At 40.2% G+C, this 20,802-nt stretch overlaps 1 protein-coding gene across 3 annotated transcripts in view; it reads right to left on the bottom strand.

Annotated features, from left to right (window-relative positions):
- Nucleotides 1-386: 386 nt before the first annotated feature.
- IKZF3 (IKAROS family zinc finger 3) overlaps nucleotides 387-20,802 on the bottom strand; it is a 127,032-nt gene continuing 106,616 nt past the window's right edge. For all 3 annotated transcript variants that reach the window (XM_063459090.1, XM_063459091.1, XM_063459092.1), the window contains 2 exons: nucleotides 9,317-9,433; nucleotides 387-1,258 (listed from right to left, as the gene is read on the bottom strand). In XM_063459090.1, the coding sequence (XP_063315160.1) occupies nucleotides 582-1,258; nucleotides 9,317-9,433 (794 nt within the window). In that variant the 3' untranslated portion in view covers nucleotides 387-581. The remainder of the gene's footprint in view (nucleotides 1,259-9,316; nucleotides 9,434-20,802) is intronic.

Genomic DNA, 20,802 nt, shown 5'->3' with positions numbered 1-20,802 from the left:
TATGTTCTATCTACCGCTATAGATACAAAACAAGTAAAGTTTTATAAAGAGATTTTTCAAAGTCCGTTCATTATACAGGAAAACGTCTGTTCCAAGTAAGTCAACACACTGTGCTCGTCTGCCCTTTTCAAATATCATAATTTTATAGTTCAAGAAAAGTTTGTTTTCAAAGGCAGACAGAAGTTAAGCTTAACTGCAACAATACAGTACATTAAAAAACTCCCAGCACAGCAGGGTTTGTGATTAGATTGTCAAGGTAGATGTGAATTTTCACACAGCTTGGAAATACAGATAAACATGGAGCTTCTTTAACCCCTTAAGGACACAACTTCTGGAATAAAAGGGAATCATGACGGAATATATCCGTCATCTGTCCTTAAGGGGTTAACAGCGAAATCCTTCCACTCGTAGGTTTTTTTTTTAGTTTTGTCTTTTTTGTCTTTTTTTTTTTTTTTAAGGCATAAGTCAAAAGTATTTTAACAAAAAGGAGCTTGTCTCAAATGGCTATCCACAAGAAAACGTTATAAGTTAAACTAATGATATCTGATATAAAAAGAGCAAAGCTCTGGCATCAGGCATGGCTATTTCACATGGTGTTCTCCTCGTGCAAGGTGAGATGAGAACTCGTAGCGGTCCTGGCTGCGGTGGCCACACATGTTACATTCGAATGGGTCCCGGAATCCATGGCACCCCATATGAATAGTAAACATGACATAATCCAGGAAGAGAACACAGCAGTGGTCACAGCGATACACACCTAACGGACAGCCTTCCTTGCTCAATACCTGAAGGAGGTCACGTTGAGACAGGCCAGGGTGTTTCATCACATTGAAAACTCTTGGAGGCTCCTTTGAGAGTTGCTGTACATTACTGGCTCTCCCTGAGGCCATGCTTAAACCAGGTGGGAAATTGCCCCTTTCCTCATGGCTGCTGTCTGTGTCAGTGGAGTCTTGAGCATTGGCAATGGGTGAGAGGCCCCTTTCTGTAATTGGCCTCTTTTCCTTGATACCTTGAGAGGGCAGGTGACCGTTTGCCATTTCCATACGAGTGAGAGGCATTGGGTACAGGCTGCTGATGACAGACACCATTTCTGCAGTGGGGCCAGATGGATTATGCACCAAGGGGCGCAAAGCATCATTATTTAAGTAAGTCATGGAGCTTCCTAAATTTTGCTCCATGATCCTCGGAGGCTTCAAATCATGGTCCTTATCATATAAATAATTGTTGTAGGAAACTTCAAAGCATTGTCGCTTCTCTCCTGGAAACACACAGAGAACCAAAAACCAGTTAGCAAACACAATTTACTGTCACAGCAGCCCATATAGAAAGCAGCAAGTGTCCTTTGGAATTAGATAACTCCAAACACCCAGAGAACTTTACTTAATATAGTTCCACCAAATATTTCCATGAATTCTTTCCCTCGGATTCTGACCCACTCTCCACATTCCACACTTTCAATAAACATATAGTGTAAGAATGAAGCAATGGCCTTAAACCAACTTAAGTTTTACTATTAGCAGCAAACCTAGCTATAAGGTCCACTAGCTGTCTATATACTAAATCAGTGGAGTGATGTGAGAAGAAAACAAGACCATACTAAGGCCAAAAAAGACGATGACACAACGACAAACGCTGGGAGTGAAACATTAATTCTATGACATTCTATAAGATGTAAACCAGATAATTGTAAAGTTGAGTACAAAAAGTTCTTGTTGGTACAGACAAACGGAACCCATCTGGTCATTTAGGAAACAAGGAGCAAGAGGAGAAGGCCAATTGGGTTTAAAGATGACACAAGCAAATTTAAGCAGGTAGAAGTTTCCATATGCAAAAATAGGGCATGTAGCTTTGTCAGAGGTTGACTCGAATTATATTGTAAGATGAGTAGTGTATAAAAACAGATCATATCAGTGAAGTCTGCTTTTACTGCAACGTTATACCTGTGAGTCACTCTACGCCAAAATCCCGCACAAGTGTATTTACTGACACAAGTCTAATTCTTGCTCACCACGAAGCCCGTTTTGGCAACAGAGCTACGCCCTCTCACTTTCTGAAACCTGAGCATCCCTTGACAGGTTCATATGAATCACTGTGTGAACAAGGGCCAAATGCTGCGGAGAGACTGCTCACAGTGAAAAAAAATGATGATGGCAGCGAAAAAAATTCTCTGCGTTATCGGAATTTGTATTTTCGAAAACTGCCAATTCAACATCATTCTGCACGACAGATAGGAGAAGAAAAAAAAAAAAACATGTGCAGAAAAACAGATAATTAGCAACTGATTAGTATTTTTCATAGAAAACATTGTATCAGCAACTGCATTATTGCAAATGTTTCACTGTTGGCAACCTCATCTTCCTATTAGAGAGGTGAAGTAGGTCTTAAGACAATTATTTCCAAATAAGAGTGCCTTCACGTTCAATCACAAAAGTGTGTGTGGGAAAAAGATTCTTCCTGCAAACGCAAATATAGTACTTTTCACCATTTGGTGACTTAGTTTGTGCTTGGTTTTGTCTGCATTAATCTCATCATAACACAACTGGTTATGGGTAAGGTGTGATAACTTGAGATACATGAGCTCACAGACTCATAGAAACTGATGGAACGTTATGTAACAACAAGACTTTAGTACTAAAGACTTGGAGGGCATTATACAGCACGATAGCTAACTAGCACATGTTAAATGGACATTACAAGCACCAAAACACCTTGAATTAGCTTTGGTGTATAGACTATTTCCCTGCACACTTACTGCTAAATTCTCTTCCATTTAGGAGTTAAATCACTTTTGTCTCTGTTCATGCAGCCCTAGCTACACCTCTCCTGGCTGTTACTGACAGCCTGCAATAAAAACAAATCGGTGTCAGGTGTTAGCTTACTTTAGATGTTTTTATATCCTGCTTGAACTGTAACCACACACAGTAGGCTTCTGCAGGGACTAGCAAGCTATTAACAGAGCAGGAAATACGAAATTCTAAATTAAACAGACTGTGCAATAAAGGAAGTTTAAACATTAGATCTCTCTTTACAGGAAGTGTTTAGGAAGGCTGTGTAAGCCACATGCAAGGAGGTGTGACTATGGCTGCATAAAGAAAGTGATTTAACTCCTAAATGGCAGAGAATTGAGCAGTGAGACTACACCAAAACCGCTTCATTAAGCTCAAGTTGATTTGGGGCCTATAGTGTCCCTTTAGACACTCACACACTGACCCTGAGTGAGAGACTTGAGCGGACAAATTGGCAGGTCCCACTATAGAGCCAGAAGCTCAAGGAAGCAGGCTGAAGGGTCAGTGTTAGGACCCGCTTAGGGGGGTCTGCCTTGACGTTGGCAGGCGGGCATTCCCTCCAATGGCCATTGTAGCAACTAAATGACCTCCATTTGTCTAAATATACATAGGGATTAAGGAGAAAGTGCAGGTAACATTTTCTTTTCTTTGGTTTTTACTATATATTGGGGCTGATGTGTATTGTAGTCGTTGCTGCTGGCCCAGTAGTAATGGGACTAAGCGCAGGACTTCTCTTTTTGTATTTGTACCCACTATAGTGCCTAATTTATCCGCATCTCACAGCGCAGCGAATGCAGATGGTCACCCATCCACTCTGAATGTAACCTCCCACCAACTGCCTGTGGGTCAAGGGCATTGGAAAGTCCCCTGTATAGTTAAATGAAAGATCCCCTTACAAAAAGTAATTTTTCCGTGCATACCACAGCCAAAGAGATAGAGCTCCAGAGTGGATATAATACCTGTTATTTTCATAAGTGGTCTTTTTTCGCAGTTATATGTCATTATGGTTCTTCCTGGTTAACCCTTTTCTTGTAGAGATGTGCTCATACTGTTTGCACTTAAGGGGTTACTGCAAGCATCATAACCACTTTTGATTTGATTTAAAATGGTTATGGTTCCTCGAGTCTGTATGTTGCTGCGTTTAGCTTTGACCCAGGTAAGAAGGCAAAGCAGTGCCCTATTACCAGGAAACAAGTCCAAGGTACTCCTGAGATCCTAACCACTACCGCAGGCTTTAGTGGTAATGATGTTTTGAGTAACCTTTTAAAGAGTTCATTGTAGTTGCCGGAATACACAATTCTTAAAAAAAAATACAGACATGCAGAACACATAGCTGACATTCAAATGGAAATAAACAATCAGAATGAATGGTTCTAACAAACCCAATTCTTCTATTTTACACGTGTCTACAGGAAAGGGTAGCAGCTTTAGATTTAAAACATTCATATGGGCTCAAGGGATGGCGACATGGGTATGTATTAGCAGAAAACAAAAGAACATACTGAAGTGTAAACTGGCACTAACACTACTACTGGAAATATTAAAATAACCCACACAAATTGGTACTCAGAAGACTATGGTGTCACAGGCGAGAAGAAAAAAAAAAAAAAAAAAACAGGCCTTTTCCTGAACAAAATATGTATCTGTTACATATGAACGCAGTGTAATGATAGAATTGAACTATTTTCAAATTAATAGATCTCTATGTTTATTGTCTTAGCAGTGACTTAGATGCTTCAATGAAATTAGAAAAATGTAGGGAGCCCGAGAGCACTCCCTCTCCACCCTCACTGATAATACAGAATTTACACTTTCCCACATTATCAATATCAATTCCAGTGAGTGCTGGGGTATTAGCTCAATGGACTGTTATTAGTTGGAAAATATTGGTATTTTGTGAAGGTGTCATTTTTGCATTATCAGTCTTACTGGAGAGGGGACAGCTATGGTCGTTGAGGAGAGTTCCAATTTTTGTCAAACTGCTCACAAATAATTTGCCAAGTCTGCGGGATGATACTCAAAGTCTCTCTGCACCATAACTACAATATGTAGCTGTAAAGAGTACAGGGCTTAGATCATAATGCTCTTACAGCCTGGCAAAGAATCAGAGGAGATGCAGTCCACAACATGTGGAGTTCCAAAGGTTGCGTACCCCTTAGATTGTTCTTTTAGGTCAAACCAGGGCACGGGTACAATTATTGCAAAAATCAAAAAGTGTGACTGTGCTGTAATAGATCAAGGCTTTATTCGTGTGAAAGAAATTAACCTGGTATTTAGGTTTATATAAAGAATATCTTTTGGGGTTGGGAAGTTTAAAACGGGTTAACACAGCTGAAGTGATATTCACGTAGAATGTATTTTGCAAAGCTAGGCTGATGTGCTACTTCGGCTCTGTGTATATATAAAGAAAAGTGACATTATGCTAAACATGTCCCTTTTCTGGTGTGTGTTTCTGCTGTGTGCAAATCTGAAACAGAAAGAATATATTCATCTCAGAAACCTCATGATTCTGGGCCTGTCACATCAAAAGAAGATTATGAAGCAGCCCCTTAAGAATATAACAAGATTGATCATCTGAACACTGAGGTGTGAAAACAATTTAGCTCTAAGGTACTTTTTTTTCCCATGAATATTTTTTTTTATTTGCAAGTTAAAAACCTAATTTTACTTTCACTCAAGAACCTACATAAAAACACATCCACTGTGTGATTGAAATTTAACACATTCCTCTCACCTCCTAATACACAGACATCAGGATACATACCTCTCACCTCCTCCTAATACACAGACATCAAGATACATACCTCTCACCTCCTCCTAATACACAGACATCAGGACACATACCTCTCACCCCCTCCTAATACACAGACATCAGGACACATACCTCTCACCTCCTCCTAATACACAGACATCAGGATACATACCTCTCACCTCCTCCTAATACACAGACATCAAGATACATACCTCTCACCTCCTCCTAATACACAGACATCAGGACACATACCTCTCACCTCCTCCTAATACACAGACATCAGAACACATACCTCTCACCTCCTCCTAATACACAGACATCAGAACACATACCTCTCACCTCCTCCTAATACACAGACATCAGAACACATACCTCTCACCTCCTCCTAATACACAGACATCAGGATACATACCTCTCACCTCCTCCTAATACACAGACATCAAGATACATACCTCTCACCTCCTCCTAATACACAGACATCAGGACACATACCTCTCACCTCCTCCTAATACACAGACATCAGGACACATACCTCTCACCTCCTCCTAATACACAGACATCAGGATACATACCTCTCATCTCCTCCTAATACACAGACATCAGGACACATACCTCTCACCTCCTCCTAATACACAGACATCAGGACACATACCTCTCACCTCCTCCTAATACACAGACATCAGGATACATACCTCTCACCTCCTCCTAATACACAGACATCAGGACACATACCTCTCACCGTCTCCAAATACACAGACATCAGGACACATACCTCTCATCTCCTCCTAATACACAGACATCAGGACACATACCTCTCACCTCCTCCTAATACACAGACATCAGGACACATACCTCTCACCGTCTCCTAATACACAGACATCAGGACACATACCTATCACCTCCTCCTAATACACAGACATCAGGACACATACCTCTCACCTCCTCCTAATACACAGACATCAGGATACATACCTCTCACCTCCTCCTAATACACAGACATCAGGACACATACCTCTCACCGTCTCCAAATACACAGACATCAGGACACATACCTCTCACCTCCTCCTAATACACAGACATCAGGACACATACCTCTCACCGTCTCCTAATACACAGACATCAGGACACATACCTATCACCTCCTCCTAACACACAGACATCAGGACACATACCTATCACCTCCTCCTAATACACAGACATCAGGACACATACCTCTCACCGTCTCCTAATACACAGACATCAGGACACATACCTATCACCTCCTCCTAATACACAGACATCAGGACACATACCTCTCACCTCCTCCTAATACACAGACATCAGGACACATACCTCTCACCGTCTCCTAATACACAGACATCAGGACACATACCTCTCACCTCCTCCTAATACACAGACATCAGGACACATACCTCTCACCTCCTCCTAATACACAGACATCAGGACACATACCTCTCACCTCCTCCTAATACACAGACATCAGGACACATACCCCTCACCTCCTCCTAATACACAGACATCAGGACACATACCTCTCACCTCCTCCTAATACACAGACATCAGGACACATACCCCTCGCCTCCTCCTAATACACAGACATCAGGACACATACCCCTCACCTCCTCCTAATACACAGACATCAGGACACATACCTCTCACCTCCTCCTAATACACAGACATCAGGACACATACCCCTCGCCTCCTCCTAATACACAGACATCAGGACACATACCTCTCACCTCCTCCTAATACACAGACATCAGGACACATACCTATCACCTCCTCCTAATACACAGACATCAGGACACATACCTCTCACCTCCTCCTAATACACAAACATCAGGACACATACCCCTCACCTCCTCCTAATACACAGACATCAGGACACATACCTCTCACCTCCTCCTAATACACAGACATCAGGACACATACCTCTCACCCCCTCCTAATACACAGGCATCAGGACACATACCTCTCACCTCCTCCTAATACACAGACACCAGGACACATACCTCTCACCTCCTCCTAATACACAGACATCAGGACACATACCTCTCACCCCCTCCTAATACACAGGCATCAGGACACATACCTCTCACCTCCTCCTAATACACAGACATCAGGACACATACCTCTCACCTCCTAATACACAGACATCAGGACACATACCTCTCACCTCCTAATACACAGACATCAGGACACATACCTCTCACCTCCTAATACACAGACATCAGGACACATACCTCTCACCTCCTCCTAATACACAGACATCAGGCCACAAACGTTTCACCTCCTCCTAATACACAGACATCAGGACACATACCTCTCACCTCTTCCAAATACACAGATAGCAGGACACATACCTCTCACCTCCTCCTAATACACAGACATCAGGACACATACCTCTCACCTCCTCCTAATACATAGACATCAGGACGCATACCTCTCACCCCCTCCTAATACACAGGCATCAGGACACATACCTCTCACCTCCTTCTAATACACAGACATCAGGACACATACCACTCACCTCCTAATACACAGACATCAGGACACATACCTCTCACCTCCTAATATACAGACATCAGGACACATACCTCTCACCTCCTCCTAATACACAGACATGAGAACATATAGCCCTAAACGTGCCCTAATACAAAGACACCTCGTCCAAAATACAAATACATTAGGACACATATCTCAACCTACCTCCTAAAATATACATACATGATGCCAACTAAATCTCACCTCCTACTTATACACAGACATCAGTACACATATTTCTCATCTAACAAACATGCTTTAGAACTCACACATTTAGCTCTTCTAATATAGACATCAGGACACACGACCCTGACCTCCTTCTGATTTACAGACAACAGAGCACCTGTTTCTAAGCTTCATCATAATAAAGAGATCAAGGCACACACCTCTCACCTCCTCTAAATGCACATATTGGAGCATATAACTAGGACACTTTCCTTTAATCCAAAAACTGTCGGATTATTTATTTTAGCAAATTTAAGAAAAAAAACAAAAAACAATGTTTTAATTTTTTATCAGCTACCACATGCCAAAGGAATCCTTGCATGCATATGACTTATAAATTATACATGCCATTAATTACATCTCACATGAGTGCCAAAGAAAGGTTGAATACTTTGAATAAATAAATCGAGACATGCCTAGTGCCTGCAGCTGCCTAGTCTGGGGACCTCTTCCCCTTTTCAGAGTTTACGCTTCAATAACTCAGTGCACATATTTCCCCACGTCTCCCCCCACCCAACAAAAAAAAAAACAGTTCTAGCCGGGAACTTTGTATATCACAGGATCAAGTGTGACAGCTACCTGGAAACAGGTTCTGAAACTTAACAGCCACATTGAGCAGAAGAATGGGTAACTAAGCAACAAACATACTATAAAGTTTGGGCAAGTTAAGTGCGGTGCCTAGTCAAAATCACTATACGAAGCGTGGGGTAGAAATGCACGTAGGATGAAAAAAGACACTGCCACCCAATGCTCCTAAGTTAGAGTAACAAAAAAAAAAAAACGCAGTGATTACTACTACAGGCTTTCCGACTCAAGATGAATTGAAGAAGACTAAAAGAGGTAGAAACGTTGCCAAGTCACTTATAATGGATACAATAAAGACAAAATATATCACGCGAAAGGCTTCATTGTTCGTTCTTTACATTTGTGATTAGGACATTATTAAGCAGGAGCACACATTTTTAAGCAGATGTTATTAACGTGTTATTGAAAGGGTACCATCTCCTACCGATAAACTTTTGAGGCATTGAACTCTTCCTTTTTGCTACGTTGTTAGCTAGCCGATCCAGTACCATTGCTCTTTCACTTCCCATCTCGAGTTTGGGCTGCCGCAAATCGTCACTTGCTGCAAGAAGGGGAAAGAAAGAAAAAAAAAAAAAATAAAAAAGAGAAATAAAGAAAGAGGGAAGTTAGATAAATGACAGTGTTGGAGAGATAGAGACCATTCAAACTAGATTGAGTCTATACAAAGCCCCAAAGCCATCATCGTAAATGTCATGTGGTTGACTATTCATTTAGCTCTGCCACTGGTGTCTTAAGTTAGATTGTGGTCAGCATAACCCAGCACAGACAGATGCAAATCTTAGCTCTCTTAAATCGTACACAGAACAATAAGCATTTAAAAAGAAAAAAGGACTATTATCATCTTAATGAGCAAGATAAACTGTCAAGAAGATTGCAGACAAAGATGAAGACATATACGATATGCGTAGGGGTTAAATGAAAGCAACAATTAGGCATGTGGTGCATAAACGAATTCCTTCATTATTTCATGTCCTGGTATCTCCCTTACTGTCCTAATAAAAACATTTTTTTTTTGAGTATTTGTGTATAACTAAAAGCTCTTAAATTATAGACCAAGACTTTCAACGGCCAAATCATCAGCTATCACTGCAAGCTAAAATGTCGCTAATAATATTCACCATGAATAAATTGTTTTAGGCATCGATCACAATCTATTGTTTTCAAATTATCGGCTTAAAAAAAACGAGCCCTACATTTTGCATTCAGCAGTCGAGCTTAGAAGATTGATGAAAATTTATTAACGCACTAATGGAACCATTTGTTCCCTATCAAAATCAACAGCAACAATGACTTGATAAGTCGCTGAAAAATTTACGCAACTATTTAACCAACATCTGGAAACAGTTTTGTGCATGATCAAAACTAGCACCACAAACATCTCCCCTAAGCTGATGAAACGGAACAATTTCATCTTGATCGATTAAAGAAAAAAAGAAAAATACAAATAAGCAACATGTAGCAAAATTGATAACACAACAAATACTAATTTACATTACGAATAATAATTGCATTATAAGCAAAACACACTTTAAACAATAAAAAAAACTTTAATGAAGTGGTTTTGGTGCACAGACCATGCCCATTTTGCAGGCAACAGAAAATATTGCTGTTCTCCCCCTCACCCCCACCCTCCCCCCAGTATGAGAATAACTAGAGGAACCTCTTCGTTGAAAACCTTCACAAATAAAAGATCTACACATTCAGAGTCATCACGTGTAGCATGATATTATCAAACATTGTTAAAGGGTTCCTCCAAGCAGCATGACTGTCTCAGTGTTTTGAAGTGGTCTTGGTGCCTAAATTTCAGCTGCCGAAATTTTCGGCCGAAAACGGGCCTATCCCGATTCGGCCGGAAACGGGTCAAATTTGTCGAAATAAAATTTTATTTTATTTTTTAAAGATTTTTTTTTTTTGTAGTGCATAGTTTCAAATGATTATATATCACAATGAAAGATAGTAATGATAACATGAGAAGTCAAGAATACTGCACTTGGGAGTAGGGGGGATAACACTATGGGACAGGGGAGGAGGGAGGAAAGAACACTAAAAAGGAGGGAGGGGAGAGTAACATTAAGGGGGGGAGAGCACTATGGGACAGGGGAGGGGGAAAGAACACTGTGGGATAGGGGAGGGGGGAAAGAACACTATGGGACAGGGGACTGGGAGGAGGGAGGAAAAAACACTAAAAACGAGGGAGGGGAGAGGAACATTAAGGGGGAGAGCACTATGGGACAGGGGAGGGGGAAAGAACACTGTGGGATAGGGGAGGGGGGAAAGAACACTATGGGACAGGGGACTGGGAGGAGGGAGGAAAAAACACTAAAAAAGAGGGAGGGGAGAGGAACATTAAGGGGGGAGAGCACTATGGGACAGGGGAGGGGGAAAGAACACTGTGGGATAGGGGAGGGGGGAAAGAACACTATGGGACAGGGGACTGGGAGGAGGGAGGAAAAAACACTAAAAAAGAGGGAGGGGAGAGGAACATTAAGGGGGGAGAGCACTATGGGACAGGGGAGGGGGAAAGAACACTGTAGGATAGGGGAGGGGGGAAAGAACACTATGGGACAGGGGACTGGGGAGGAGGGAGTAAAGAACACTAAAAAAGAGGGAGGGGAGAGGAACATTAAGCGGGGGGGCACTAAAAAAGAAGGGAGAAGGGACGTTTTTCAAATTAGATTAATTAAATTCATCAAAAAGTCTAATATTAATACAATTTTAGGAAACATTTTTTTGAAAAGCATTTGAGGAAAAAAGTCATTTTCCATTTCGGTTTCTGGCCAAGGGAATCCTGAATTTTTGGCTTCGGCCCAGAATTTTCATTTCGGTGCATCCCTAGTGTCTGGAGTCTGTATGTGCAGTATTTCTCTTTGAAGTGCTGCACATACAAAGCATAATCCCGAGTTCCGAGCTGAATACCATCAATTCTGTGCATATTTTATGCACAAGCGGCTATTCATTAGCTGAGAGCGATCAACTGATGTTCTCAGCCAATCAATGGCCAACGGGATGTGCATCCAACTTCTGCAGCTCTGCTCTTTACAAGTCATTGGAGGACCCTGCAGGACCAAGGTAAGGTAGCAAACAATTGCCCCATTACCGCACCAGGGTTCTCACAGCATACTACCCATTATAGCGAGCTGTTTGGTTATTAGGCTTGGAGTAGCCCTTTAATGTTTGTCTCATAGACAGCCTTTGATTGGCGGAGTGTGGTGACTTCTGCATATGCTCCATAATTTCCATAATCCCACTGGATTAGACAGAGGTTATCAAGCATTTTATTATTTATAGCTGCAAACGGTGGTGACAAAGTATTGCTGTTTGCAGCTATAAATCACGGGGTTATTATTTACATGTTATTATTTATTTAGTGTTGTGCTTTCGTAGCAGTTGTGCTAGGGAAATCCAACCACAGCCTACGCTCAGTTACGTGCGGAAGCCAATCTGCGAAGTGAATATCATATATCTCTAAACTGACTTCTAATTTTATAGTGGAACAACTATTTAGATACTAAGTAATCCGATGGGATCAATTCAATACTCACATTGATATTCACTGAAATTCCAATGCAATTAAAGGGATACTCTGAGCACAAAATAACTAGCTTAACCCCTGAAGGTCACAGCTTTAAAAACTTGTTTTACCCTTAAGGACAGAAGTCATTTTTGCATTTTTTGCTGTTTGTGTTCAAACGCAATTTGCATCTCTCTCATTTATTGCACCAACACATATTATATACCGTTTTATAGGGCAAAAGGAGCTTTAATTTGATGTCACATATACATAGAGACATTTTCATTAATTATAAAAAAAATGCCAAAAAACGGGGGGAAAAAAATTATTTCACAGTTTTGCAAATAATAGCGTGTGCATAATATGTCCTGCTTAGAAAAAGTTATTCAAAATAAATTCATTTATGTGTCTTGATTTATAGAGTTCATAATATGTATAGGATTTCAGCTTATTTTGAAAGTTACAGGTCACAAAATACAAGGACTAAAATAACATTTCAGTGTGAAACTATTTTAGAAGTTGGTATGTTTGTCTTGTAGGTTTAGTAGCCATAACAGAAAACAAAATTGCCACACAAAAGTATATATTTATATAAAGTAGACATCACAGGCTATTTACCTAAGGTTGTTTTGACACTTTCTACGTAGCCATTTCACCGCCAACCTCTGCTAAATATTGGAGTAAAATTGTGTTTTGGCGTGTACACATTAACAAGGTTTTTGTAATGTGTATTTCGTAAATCTGGTGTGTGCTATTCTGCTGAGTATAACTATACCCCCATTGTATGCCTTTGGCACTATCCTGTGAAGCTAAAATGCCATATAAGAGACAAGGCTATTTCAGTTTCTATAGTTAGAATTTTCGTAGATGGATATGATGGGCCTTTGTCTCATTTTGGGGGATTATAGCATTTTGAACCACTAAGGGCTTACATTTGATAAAGCAGGCACCGCAGGGTATTTTATATGGCGTATAGCGTGCCTTAACTTGTCACCATGTTTTCACCAAAATTATGTCAATGTTTATGGTGCGGGGGGAGGGGGGGTGAATTGCATTTTTCCATGCATGTTGCATTTTTGCGGAGTATTTCTTAAACTTGATATGTACCACTGTCATAAAATCCCTCAAATTATGCTCAGTTACATCTTCTGAGTAACACAATATGCCCAATGCATGACCTAAACACTATTTTAACTGTGCACGTGGACTTTAAAGATATATTCTTTTATACACAGTATTTGTTTTATCCCAGCTGTTTTTAGTGTGTCCAAATACAATTGTTTATCATACTTCATGCATCCTGGAATGTTTTGGGACCACGGAGAGGAAGCAGTCTGGAGTTTGGAAGCCACGAGCAGATACTATTTACACCTATACAGGATTTACACCTTACAGGATTGATCAAAGCACTAGTGACTGATCTTAGAGTGCAATAAGGGTAATGTGTCAATTTATGTAGTGTGCTCTAAGCATTCTTTTATTTTATGTTCTGCACGTGTATGTGTTTGAGTGACTCACACAGGTGATTGAAGCATCCCTTTTATTTGGTCTATTTTTTTACTTTATATTTTATCATATTGTTAACCCTTAGGGGATAAAAAAAAAAATCAGATCACAGTATAATACTGTGATCTGTATTTTGATCACTGTAGGCAGAGATTAATGGGCAAGGAAGGGGTTAATTTTTATTAGGACTGGGTAAAGGGGGTGGTGGGATTTTTTTAACGTTTTAAAAATGTTATTAAAACTTTTTTTTTTACTTTTTACAACTTTTTAAAGTTGTTTTTTTAAAAATGTAATGTTAACTAGCTAGCCTAACACCAAATTCCCCAATTCCCCACTAACCTTCACCCCCCAGCTAGCTAAATATATAATTTTTAAAATATTTAAATTAATTAATACAATAAATGTAACCCCTGAGGTTAAAAAACATAAAAGTTAACCCTCAGTGGTTTAAAAAAAAATATATCAGATTACAGTAAAATACCCTGATCTGTACTTTAATCACTGTAGTCAGTGATCAAATGGCAGTGAAGGGGTTAATTGTAATACAGCAGGGAAAAGGGGGTTTAATTTTTACTTAATTATCTTTTGCAGGGAAAAGATCATCGCTGGTGATCCGTCTCCCTGCACTTCACACTTAACGCGGAAGAGCAGGGAGGCGGATCAGGAGTCCCTGCAGCACTTGTTCTCACAGCTGCAGGGACAGTGCGATCGGGTGCTCCCGGTCTGCCTCGGATACCAACGCAGACCAGAGAAGCGTTAACCCCACGATCGCGGTGATCTGGGGTTAACTTTAGTAAATTACGGAAATTTTCTGTCATGCGTCCTTAACGCAAGCACAAGCATGACGGCAAATTTCCATCTAGCGTCAGGAAGGGGTTAATGAAGCAGTTTTGGTGTATAGATCATGTTCATGCAGTCTCACTGCTCTATTGTTTATGTTTAGGCAGATCTAGCCACACTTTCCCTAGCTTTGACTGGCACAGTAAACATGAAAAACAATATTTAATTTGTCATCAGATTTACAGAACCTTGTGTTTACTTTACATGTTAATATCTTCTGCTCTTTGAATTGAACTGTAACCAACATACATGTTAATAGAACATGAGATAATAAACTCTATATTAAACAAATAGATGAATAAAATATACTGGCGCTTTTTACAGAACCTTAATATACTTAGTAGCCGCTGTATCACCAAGTGTAATTTCCCACATACATGAAATACAAATACAAAAAAGAAAGGTGTAGCGCTACATACAATTCTCAAATAAGTCCACACTCTTAGGAGTATTCACTTCCCAAATGGTCGCAGGGTGGATGAAATTATATAAAATGTTCTGAAAAAGAAATTAAATCTTCATAGTGCAACTCTGTGATTCAGTGTGTAGATTATAAGTTTGTGTATAGAACCACTCACATTTAGTTGAGCTTATAGCCAAGCTCAGGAGTACACACTTTCAGGTCCGTAAAGGCGACCTTTACCCTTCTTCAATCTTTTTTCACGATGTAGCTAGAGCTCAAGCGAAAAAAATATATAGTACAATATCGTCTGTTACCAGTATTCCATATAGAAGAAGTATAGGAATTATACTCACAAATCGGGAGCCAACTATTAGGCTCAATTTCAGCACAATGTGTAGTTAAGGACTACACTCCTTTAAGAGCAGGAACCAGTAGCCCAAATGACTTTAAAAAAATATATTTATTAAGTATTAAGATCTAAAATTGTAATGGCCAATTACAATATATAAGAACCGATATACTTTAAAAACAATATAATAACTATGTATACAATACACTGGGCATAAAGGTGATAATAATATTGCAATCCCCAGGACGCGTTTCGCCAAAACAATATCGGCTTCCTCAGCTAGGTGCAAAAGTTTTCCAAGTATTCCTCCTACTGTCAGGAGTCCTGCTCTTATACCTTAGTGTTGAATTTTCAATCCGGCGTTCAGCTGTTTTCTGGCGCGCTCCTCTTCCCGCCTCTCCGACTGACTCTGCATGCGTCTCAAGCCTCGTTCTCATTGCCGTTCACTTCCGCATATATCGGCATTCCGGTGAAAAGTTATTAGATTCACTATTAACCCTGTAGGTACCGAGAGCCACGATCTCCCTCCTCAAGTGTCCTTATGATTGTATACTTATACATAGATTTAGGAAACGGAGAAAATATGTATATATATAGACAAAACATATATATATATAGAAGAAACGTGATCACTGTATATTAATAAAATAGTACAATCCTTATCTTAATTTCTGTCCTAGTGATGAGTATACATACAGTACTCTATTATTTGTACACAATATACTACAAAGTATAGAATCTAATATAGTACTATATAAGTACTCTAAAGTGCTAAATAATAGGTATCCCCCCCAAAAAAGGGGGGCAAAATAAATGTGACAATTCTCCATCTATTCATGTAATACAAACATGTCCCTTATATCTGTGCAAATCTAAAAAACAATAATAAAAAACGATAATAGCAAAAGGAATCTTTAACTAAAAATAAAGATAATAGTAAAAATTACATAGAGATTACATAAAAATTGTATTCTTTTTAGTGAAACATCACTCCCTGACCTGGAGGAGCTGGCCACCAACGCCAGGAAACAGAAAGTGGACATGCCGACTAAAAGGTCTGCAGAATCCCCGGTGACAGAGGGCACACTGAAGGCTCTTCTAGACGACCTCAGACGCAATCTGGCTGCCGACATTAACTCCTTCAAAGAGGAGATTAGTGGAGTGTCGAGACGCCTCCAAGAAACAGAGATATGCACTGCCGCACACGCAACCCGCTTGGATAAAGTGGAACAAGAGCTCCGTGAGCTGAGACGTGAGCAGGCCCAGACCCAGAATCGCATGGCACTGATGGAGGATCGGAGGAGATGGAAAAATGTTAAAATAAGGGGCATACCAGCCCAGATAAGCTCTGCTGAACTCCCACACCTCATTCGAAGGCTACTTACCCACCTCTTTTCGGCCAAACAAGCAAAACTGATGGCCTTGGACGGGTGCTTCAGGCTACCGACACCCACAGCGCGCTCCACTGAAATATACGGAGACGTTATCATACGGTTCCAGAAAGGACCGGACAGACAAGCGCTACTCGCAGCGCTACGGAACAAAGCACCGTACGACTTTGAAGGCCACAAGCTCACGTTTTACCCAGATCTTTCCAGAGCTACTTTGGGGTGGAGGAGATCTTTAAAACCACTAACGACAGAACTGATTCGGCACCACATCCCCTACAAATGGGGCTCCCCAAACTGCCTGATGATACCCCGAGAAGCAGGAAACTTAAAAGTCCAAGAGGCCGCGGAAATAAATGACACTCTGCAACGCCTGGGACTGCCCATGATACAGGCAGGTTCGACACCGGAGACTCGAGAGCCTCAACCTCACACTTGGGACCCAGCCAGGATCCGATCCTTTGTACCAGCTGCCAAACGATCCACTTCGACACCGGCAGATACCACCTGAGGGACTGGCCAGATTACACTACCTCTCTACTCCAGGACTGTCTAACGCTATGTTTTATCTGCAATGTTGATGTTTTAGTTCTGTTATCTACATAAGGTTTTAGAGTAATAACACTTACGCTGATACGTAAACCCCCTTAATAGCTGAATTATTAGCTGAATTATTAGCTGACTTATTTGCTGACTTATTTGCTGACTTAAGGGCTGCACCTCGTTCTTCCCTCCCCCCCCCACCACTTACTCACCCACAGCTTGTACACTATGCCCATTGTGTTAACTAGAGGGTGATAGCCTCCCCCCATGCCTAGTTCTATGCCAGCCCACTAGCACCTGACCGGGAGACAAAAGGTCTGACTCGCCTCCAATCGCACATACCTGTAACAACATAATCCCCCCTGAGAGGTGAGAGACCGCCCAGCCACTACCGCAGACCACACAGCAAAGCTCTGTAGTTTCCAAAGCTGACAGTCGCTCAATAGCCTGCAAACTTGCTGTGTGCTTGCTTTTGTCTTTACAGTTTGATTTTGTGTTTTATTTTTAATATAAAATATGCTGTATCTCACTGCCCGACCTTTGTTAATACCATGTTGAACCCGAAGTACTGCACCTGCTGTTGGGGCAAAGAAAGTGCTACTGTTATACTCTGCATAACAAAAATAAAGAATTACAAAAAAAAAATTGTATTCTTTTAAAAAATCCTTAATCTAAAATTAATCTAAAAAATGGCAAATTTCAAATTCTGAATTCAAGCCGTAGGGGATGAGGGTATTTAATTCGAAGATCCATTTCATTCCTTCCTTGCTGAGTTTTTTATTAAAATCCCCCCCCCCTCCAATCTTTCCCCACTCTACTTAACCCTAAGAAGTTACTAACTAACGGTGATTGATTGTGATATCTTTTATAGTGGAGAGGTACACTATGGTTCTCTGCCCCCTTCATTATATTTCTGCTATGCTCCTCGATCCTAATATGGAATGGTCGACTGGTTTTTCCCACATAGTTCAAGCCGCAAGGGCATTGCATAACATAGATCACATTTTTAGTGTGGCATGTGATTATTTCCCTGATCTCATATTTTTGCTTATTATTCTCAAACTGTGTGACTTTTCTTTTTTTATTACCAGTTCTTCTGCATGCCAGGCACTGGCCGCAGCCAAAAAAACCTTTTTCTTGTTCTAGAAAAGTATCTTTCCTTTTTCTTTCCTTAATAAAACTTGATGTCAGGATATTGCGAACGTTCTTTACTCCTCTATGAATGAATTTGGGTTGAGGTGGTAATATCTTCTCTAGCATTGGATCCTGGCGAAGGATAGGCCAGAATCTTTTCACAATATTCCTAATTTTAAAATTATCGGTACTATAATTACAAATAAAAGGTACTCCTTCCATATTCTGTTGGGTCCGGTCTTTATATTTTAAAAGATTGTGCCGTTCTATCTCTTTAACCTGTACTCTTGCTTCTTCTAGTTTAAAATCCTCATACCCTTTCTTTAAAAAGTCCTCTTTAATTCTTATTGACTGATTGTTATAGTTCTCCAAATCTGTACAGTTCCGTCTGATCCGTAAAAATTGCCCTCTAGGGGCATTCTCTAGCCACGGAGAAAAATGACAGCTTGCTCTTTCTATAAAGCTGTTGGCATCTACTGCCTTAAAAAAATTCTTTGTTTTAATTTTGCCATCTTCTATAAAAATGGTAAGGTCTAAAAAGGATATTTCCTTCTCACTCCAGCTACTAGTAAGGCTAATTCCCCATGTGTTGTTATTAAGGAACGCCAAAAACTCTTCCAAAAGTGGGACTCCTCCTCTCCAAATAAAGAAAATATCGTCAATGTAACGGCCATAGGTGACCAAGCTCCCCCCCCCCAGCCATGCCCTTCATATATAAAGTGTTGTTCCCAATATGACATAAACAAATTGGCATAGCTAGGGGCGAACTTGGTCCCCATGGCCGTCCCATTAGTCTGAAGAAAAAAATCCCCCCCCATACCAAAAATTATTATTCTCTAGGATTAACCTAATCCCATCCATGATAAACTCTATTTGAGTTTCCAAAAAATCTGAATTATTCTGCAAATAATGCTCTACTGCTCTACATCCATACTCGTGGGGAATATTACTGTATAGCGATGCCACATCACATGTTACCAATAGGAAGTTCTCTTCCCATACACAGTTATTCAATATATTTAGTATCGCTATGGTGTCCTTTATATATGATCTCGTTTTTTGTACCATAGGTTGGAGTTGTAGATCTATATAATGTGAAAGTCTGCTGGATATGGCATCTATCCCTGCCACTATGGGTCTCCCTGGGGGGTGAGTAACGCTCTTATGCACTTTCGGTAAGAAATAAAAAACTGGGACTTTTGGATGTAAAATATTTATGTACTCAAATTCTTTTTGGTTAAGTACTCCTGTGTCCAACCCTCCTTTTAGAAAACTTATAAATTTTTCTTGAATTTCTAAACTTGGATTTGCTGCCAATTTTCTATAGGTTTCCCCTTCTGTCAAGATTCTTATGGCTTCCTTGTTGTAGGATTCTTTGTTCATAATAACTATCCCCCCCCCTTTGTCCGCTGGTTTTATAACTAGTTCTTCATTATTCCTCAGTTCCCTAAGGGCTTTTTTCTCCTGTATATTCAGGTTATCTCGAAAATTTTCTTTGAGATCTAGTTTCTTACACTCGTTCAAGACCATGGTCTCGAATGTGATCATTTTATCCGAGATCATCTGTTTCGGGAAGAAGTGTGACTTTTTCTTAAGCTCTGTATGCTTGAATTCGTTCTCCATATGTATCTGCCTTTCTATAGGGTTTTTTATGAAGAACTTTTTAAGGCAGAGATTCCTTTTAAATTTATTTAGATCTATATACAGATCAAAGGGGTTTATATGTTTGCTAGGGGCAAATTTAAGCCCTTTTTAAAGGATCTTAATCTGTTCTCTAGTTATTATCGTCTCACTTAGATTATATATTCCTATCTTGCTAATATCATTGGGCTCTTCATCTTCTACTCTTTTTCTTTCCTGTCTCTTCTTTCTCTCTTTGACTGATTTTCCTCCTCTTTTTCCTCTTGTAATGGATATCCTCGTTTCCTGTGGTTTGTGGGGAAATTTCTCATTGCATCTTCTTTGTGTCTTTCTATAATCCGACTCCTCCAAAAATCCTGTTCTCCTTCCCTATCCTTTAAGACTTCATACCAGTTATGTGCTTTTGGTTCTTGGGTGTGAGGTTGATATGTTCCTCTGTCTTTACCATACATGCGTCTATCTTGATAAGGAGGCCTATAAATGGGATTCCTCTCTCTCTCACCGTAAGTTCCCTTGCCTTTTCTCTCCTCATCTCTATCCCTTCGTCTATCTCCAAAGTTTTCTCCCCGTGATCTGAAGTTGGGTCTCCATTCTT

The sequence above is a fragment of the Pelobates fuscus genome, chromosome 6 (assembly GCF_036172605.1).
Source record: "Pelobates fuscus isolate aPelFus1 chromosome 6, aPelFus1.pri, whole genome shotgun sequence".
NCBI classification, from domain to species: Eukaryota; Metazoa; Chordata; class Amphibia; order Anura; family Pelobatidae; genus Pelobates; species Pelobates fuscus.
Note: the sequence above shows the minus strand (reverse complement) of the source record. Positions and strands in the feature narration are given on the sequence as shown.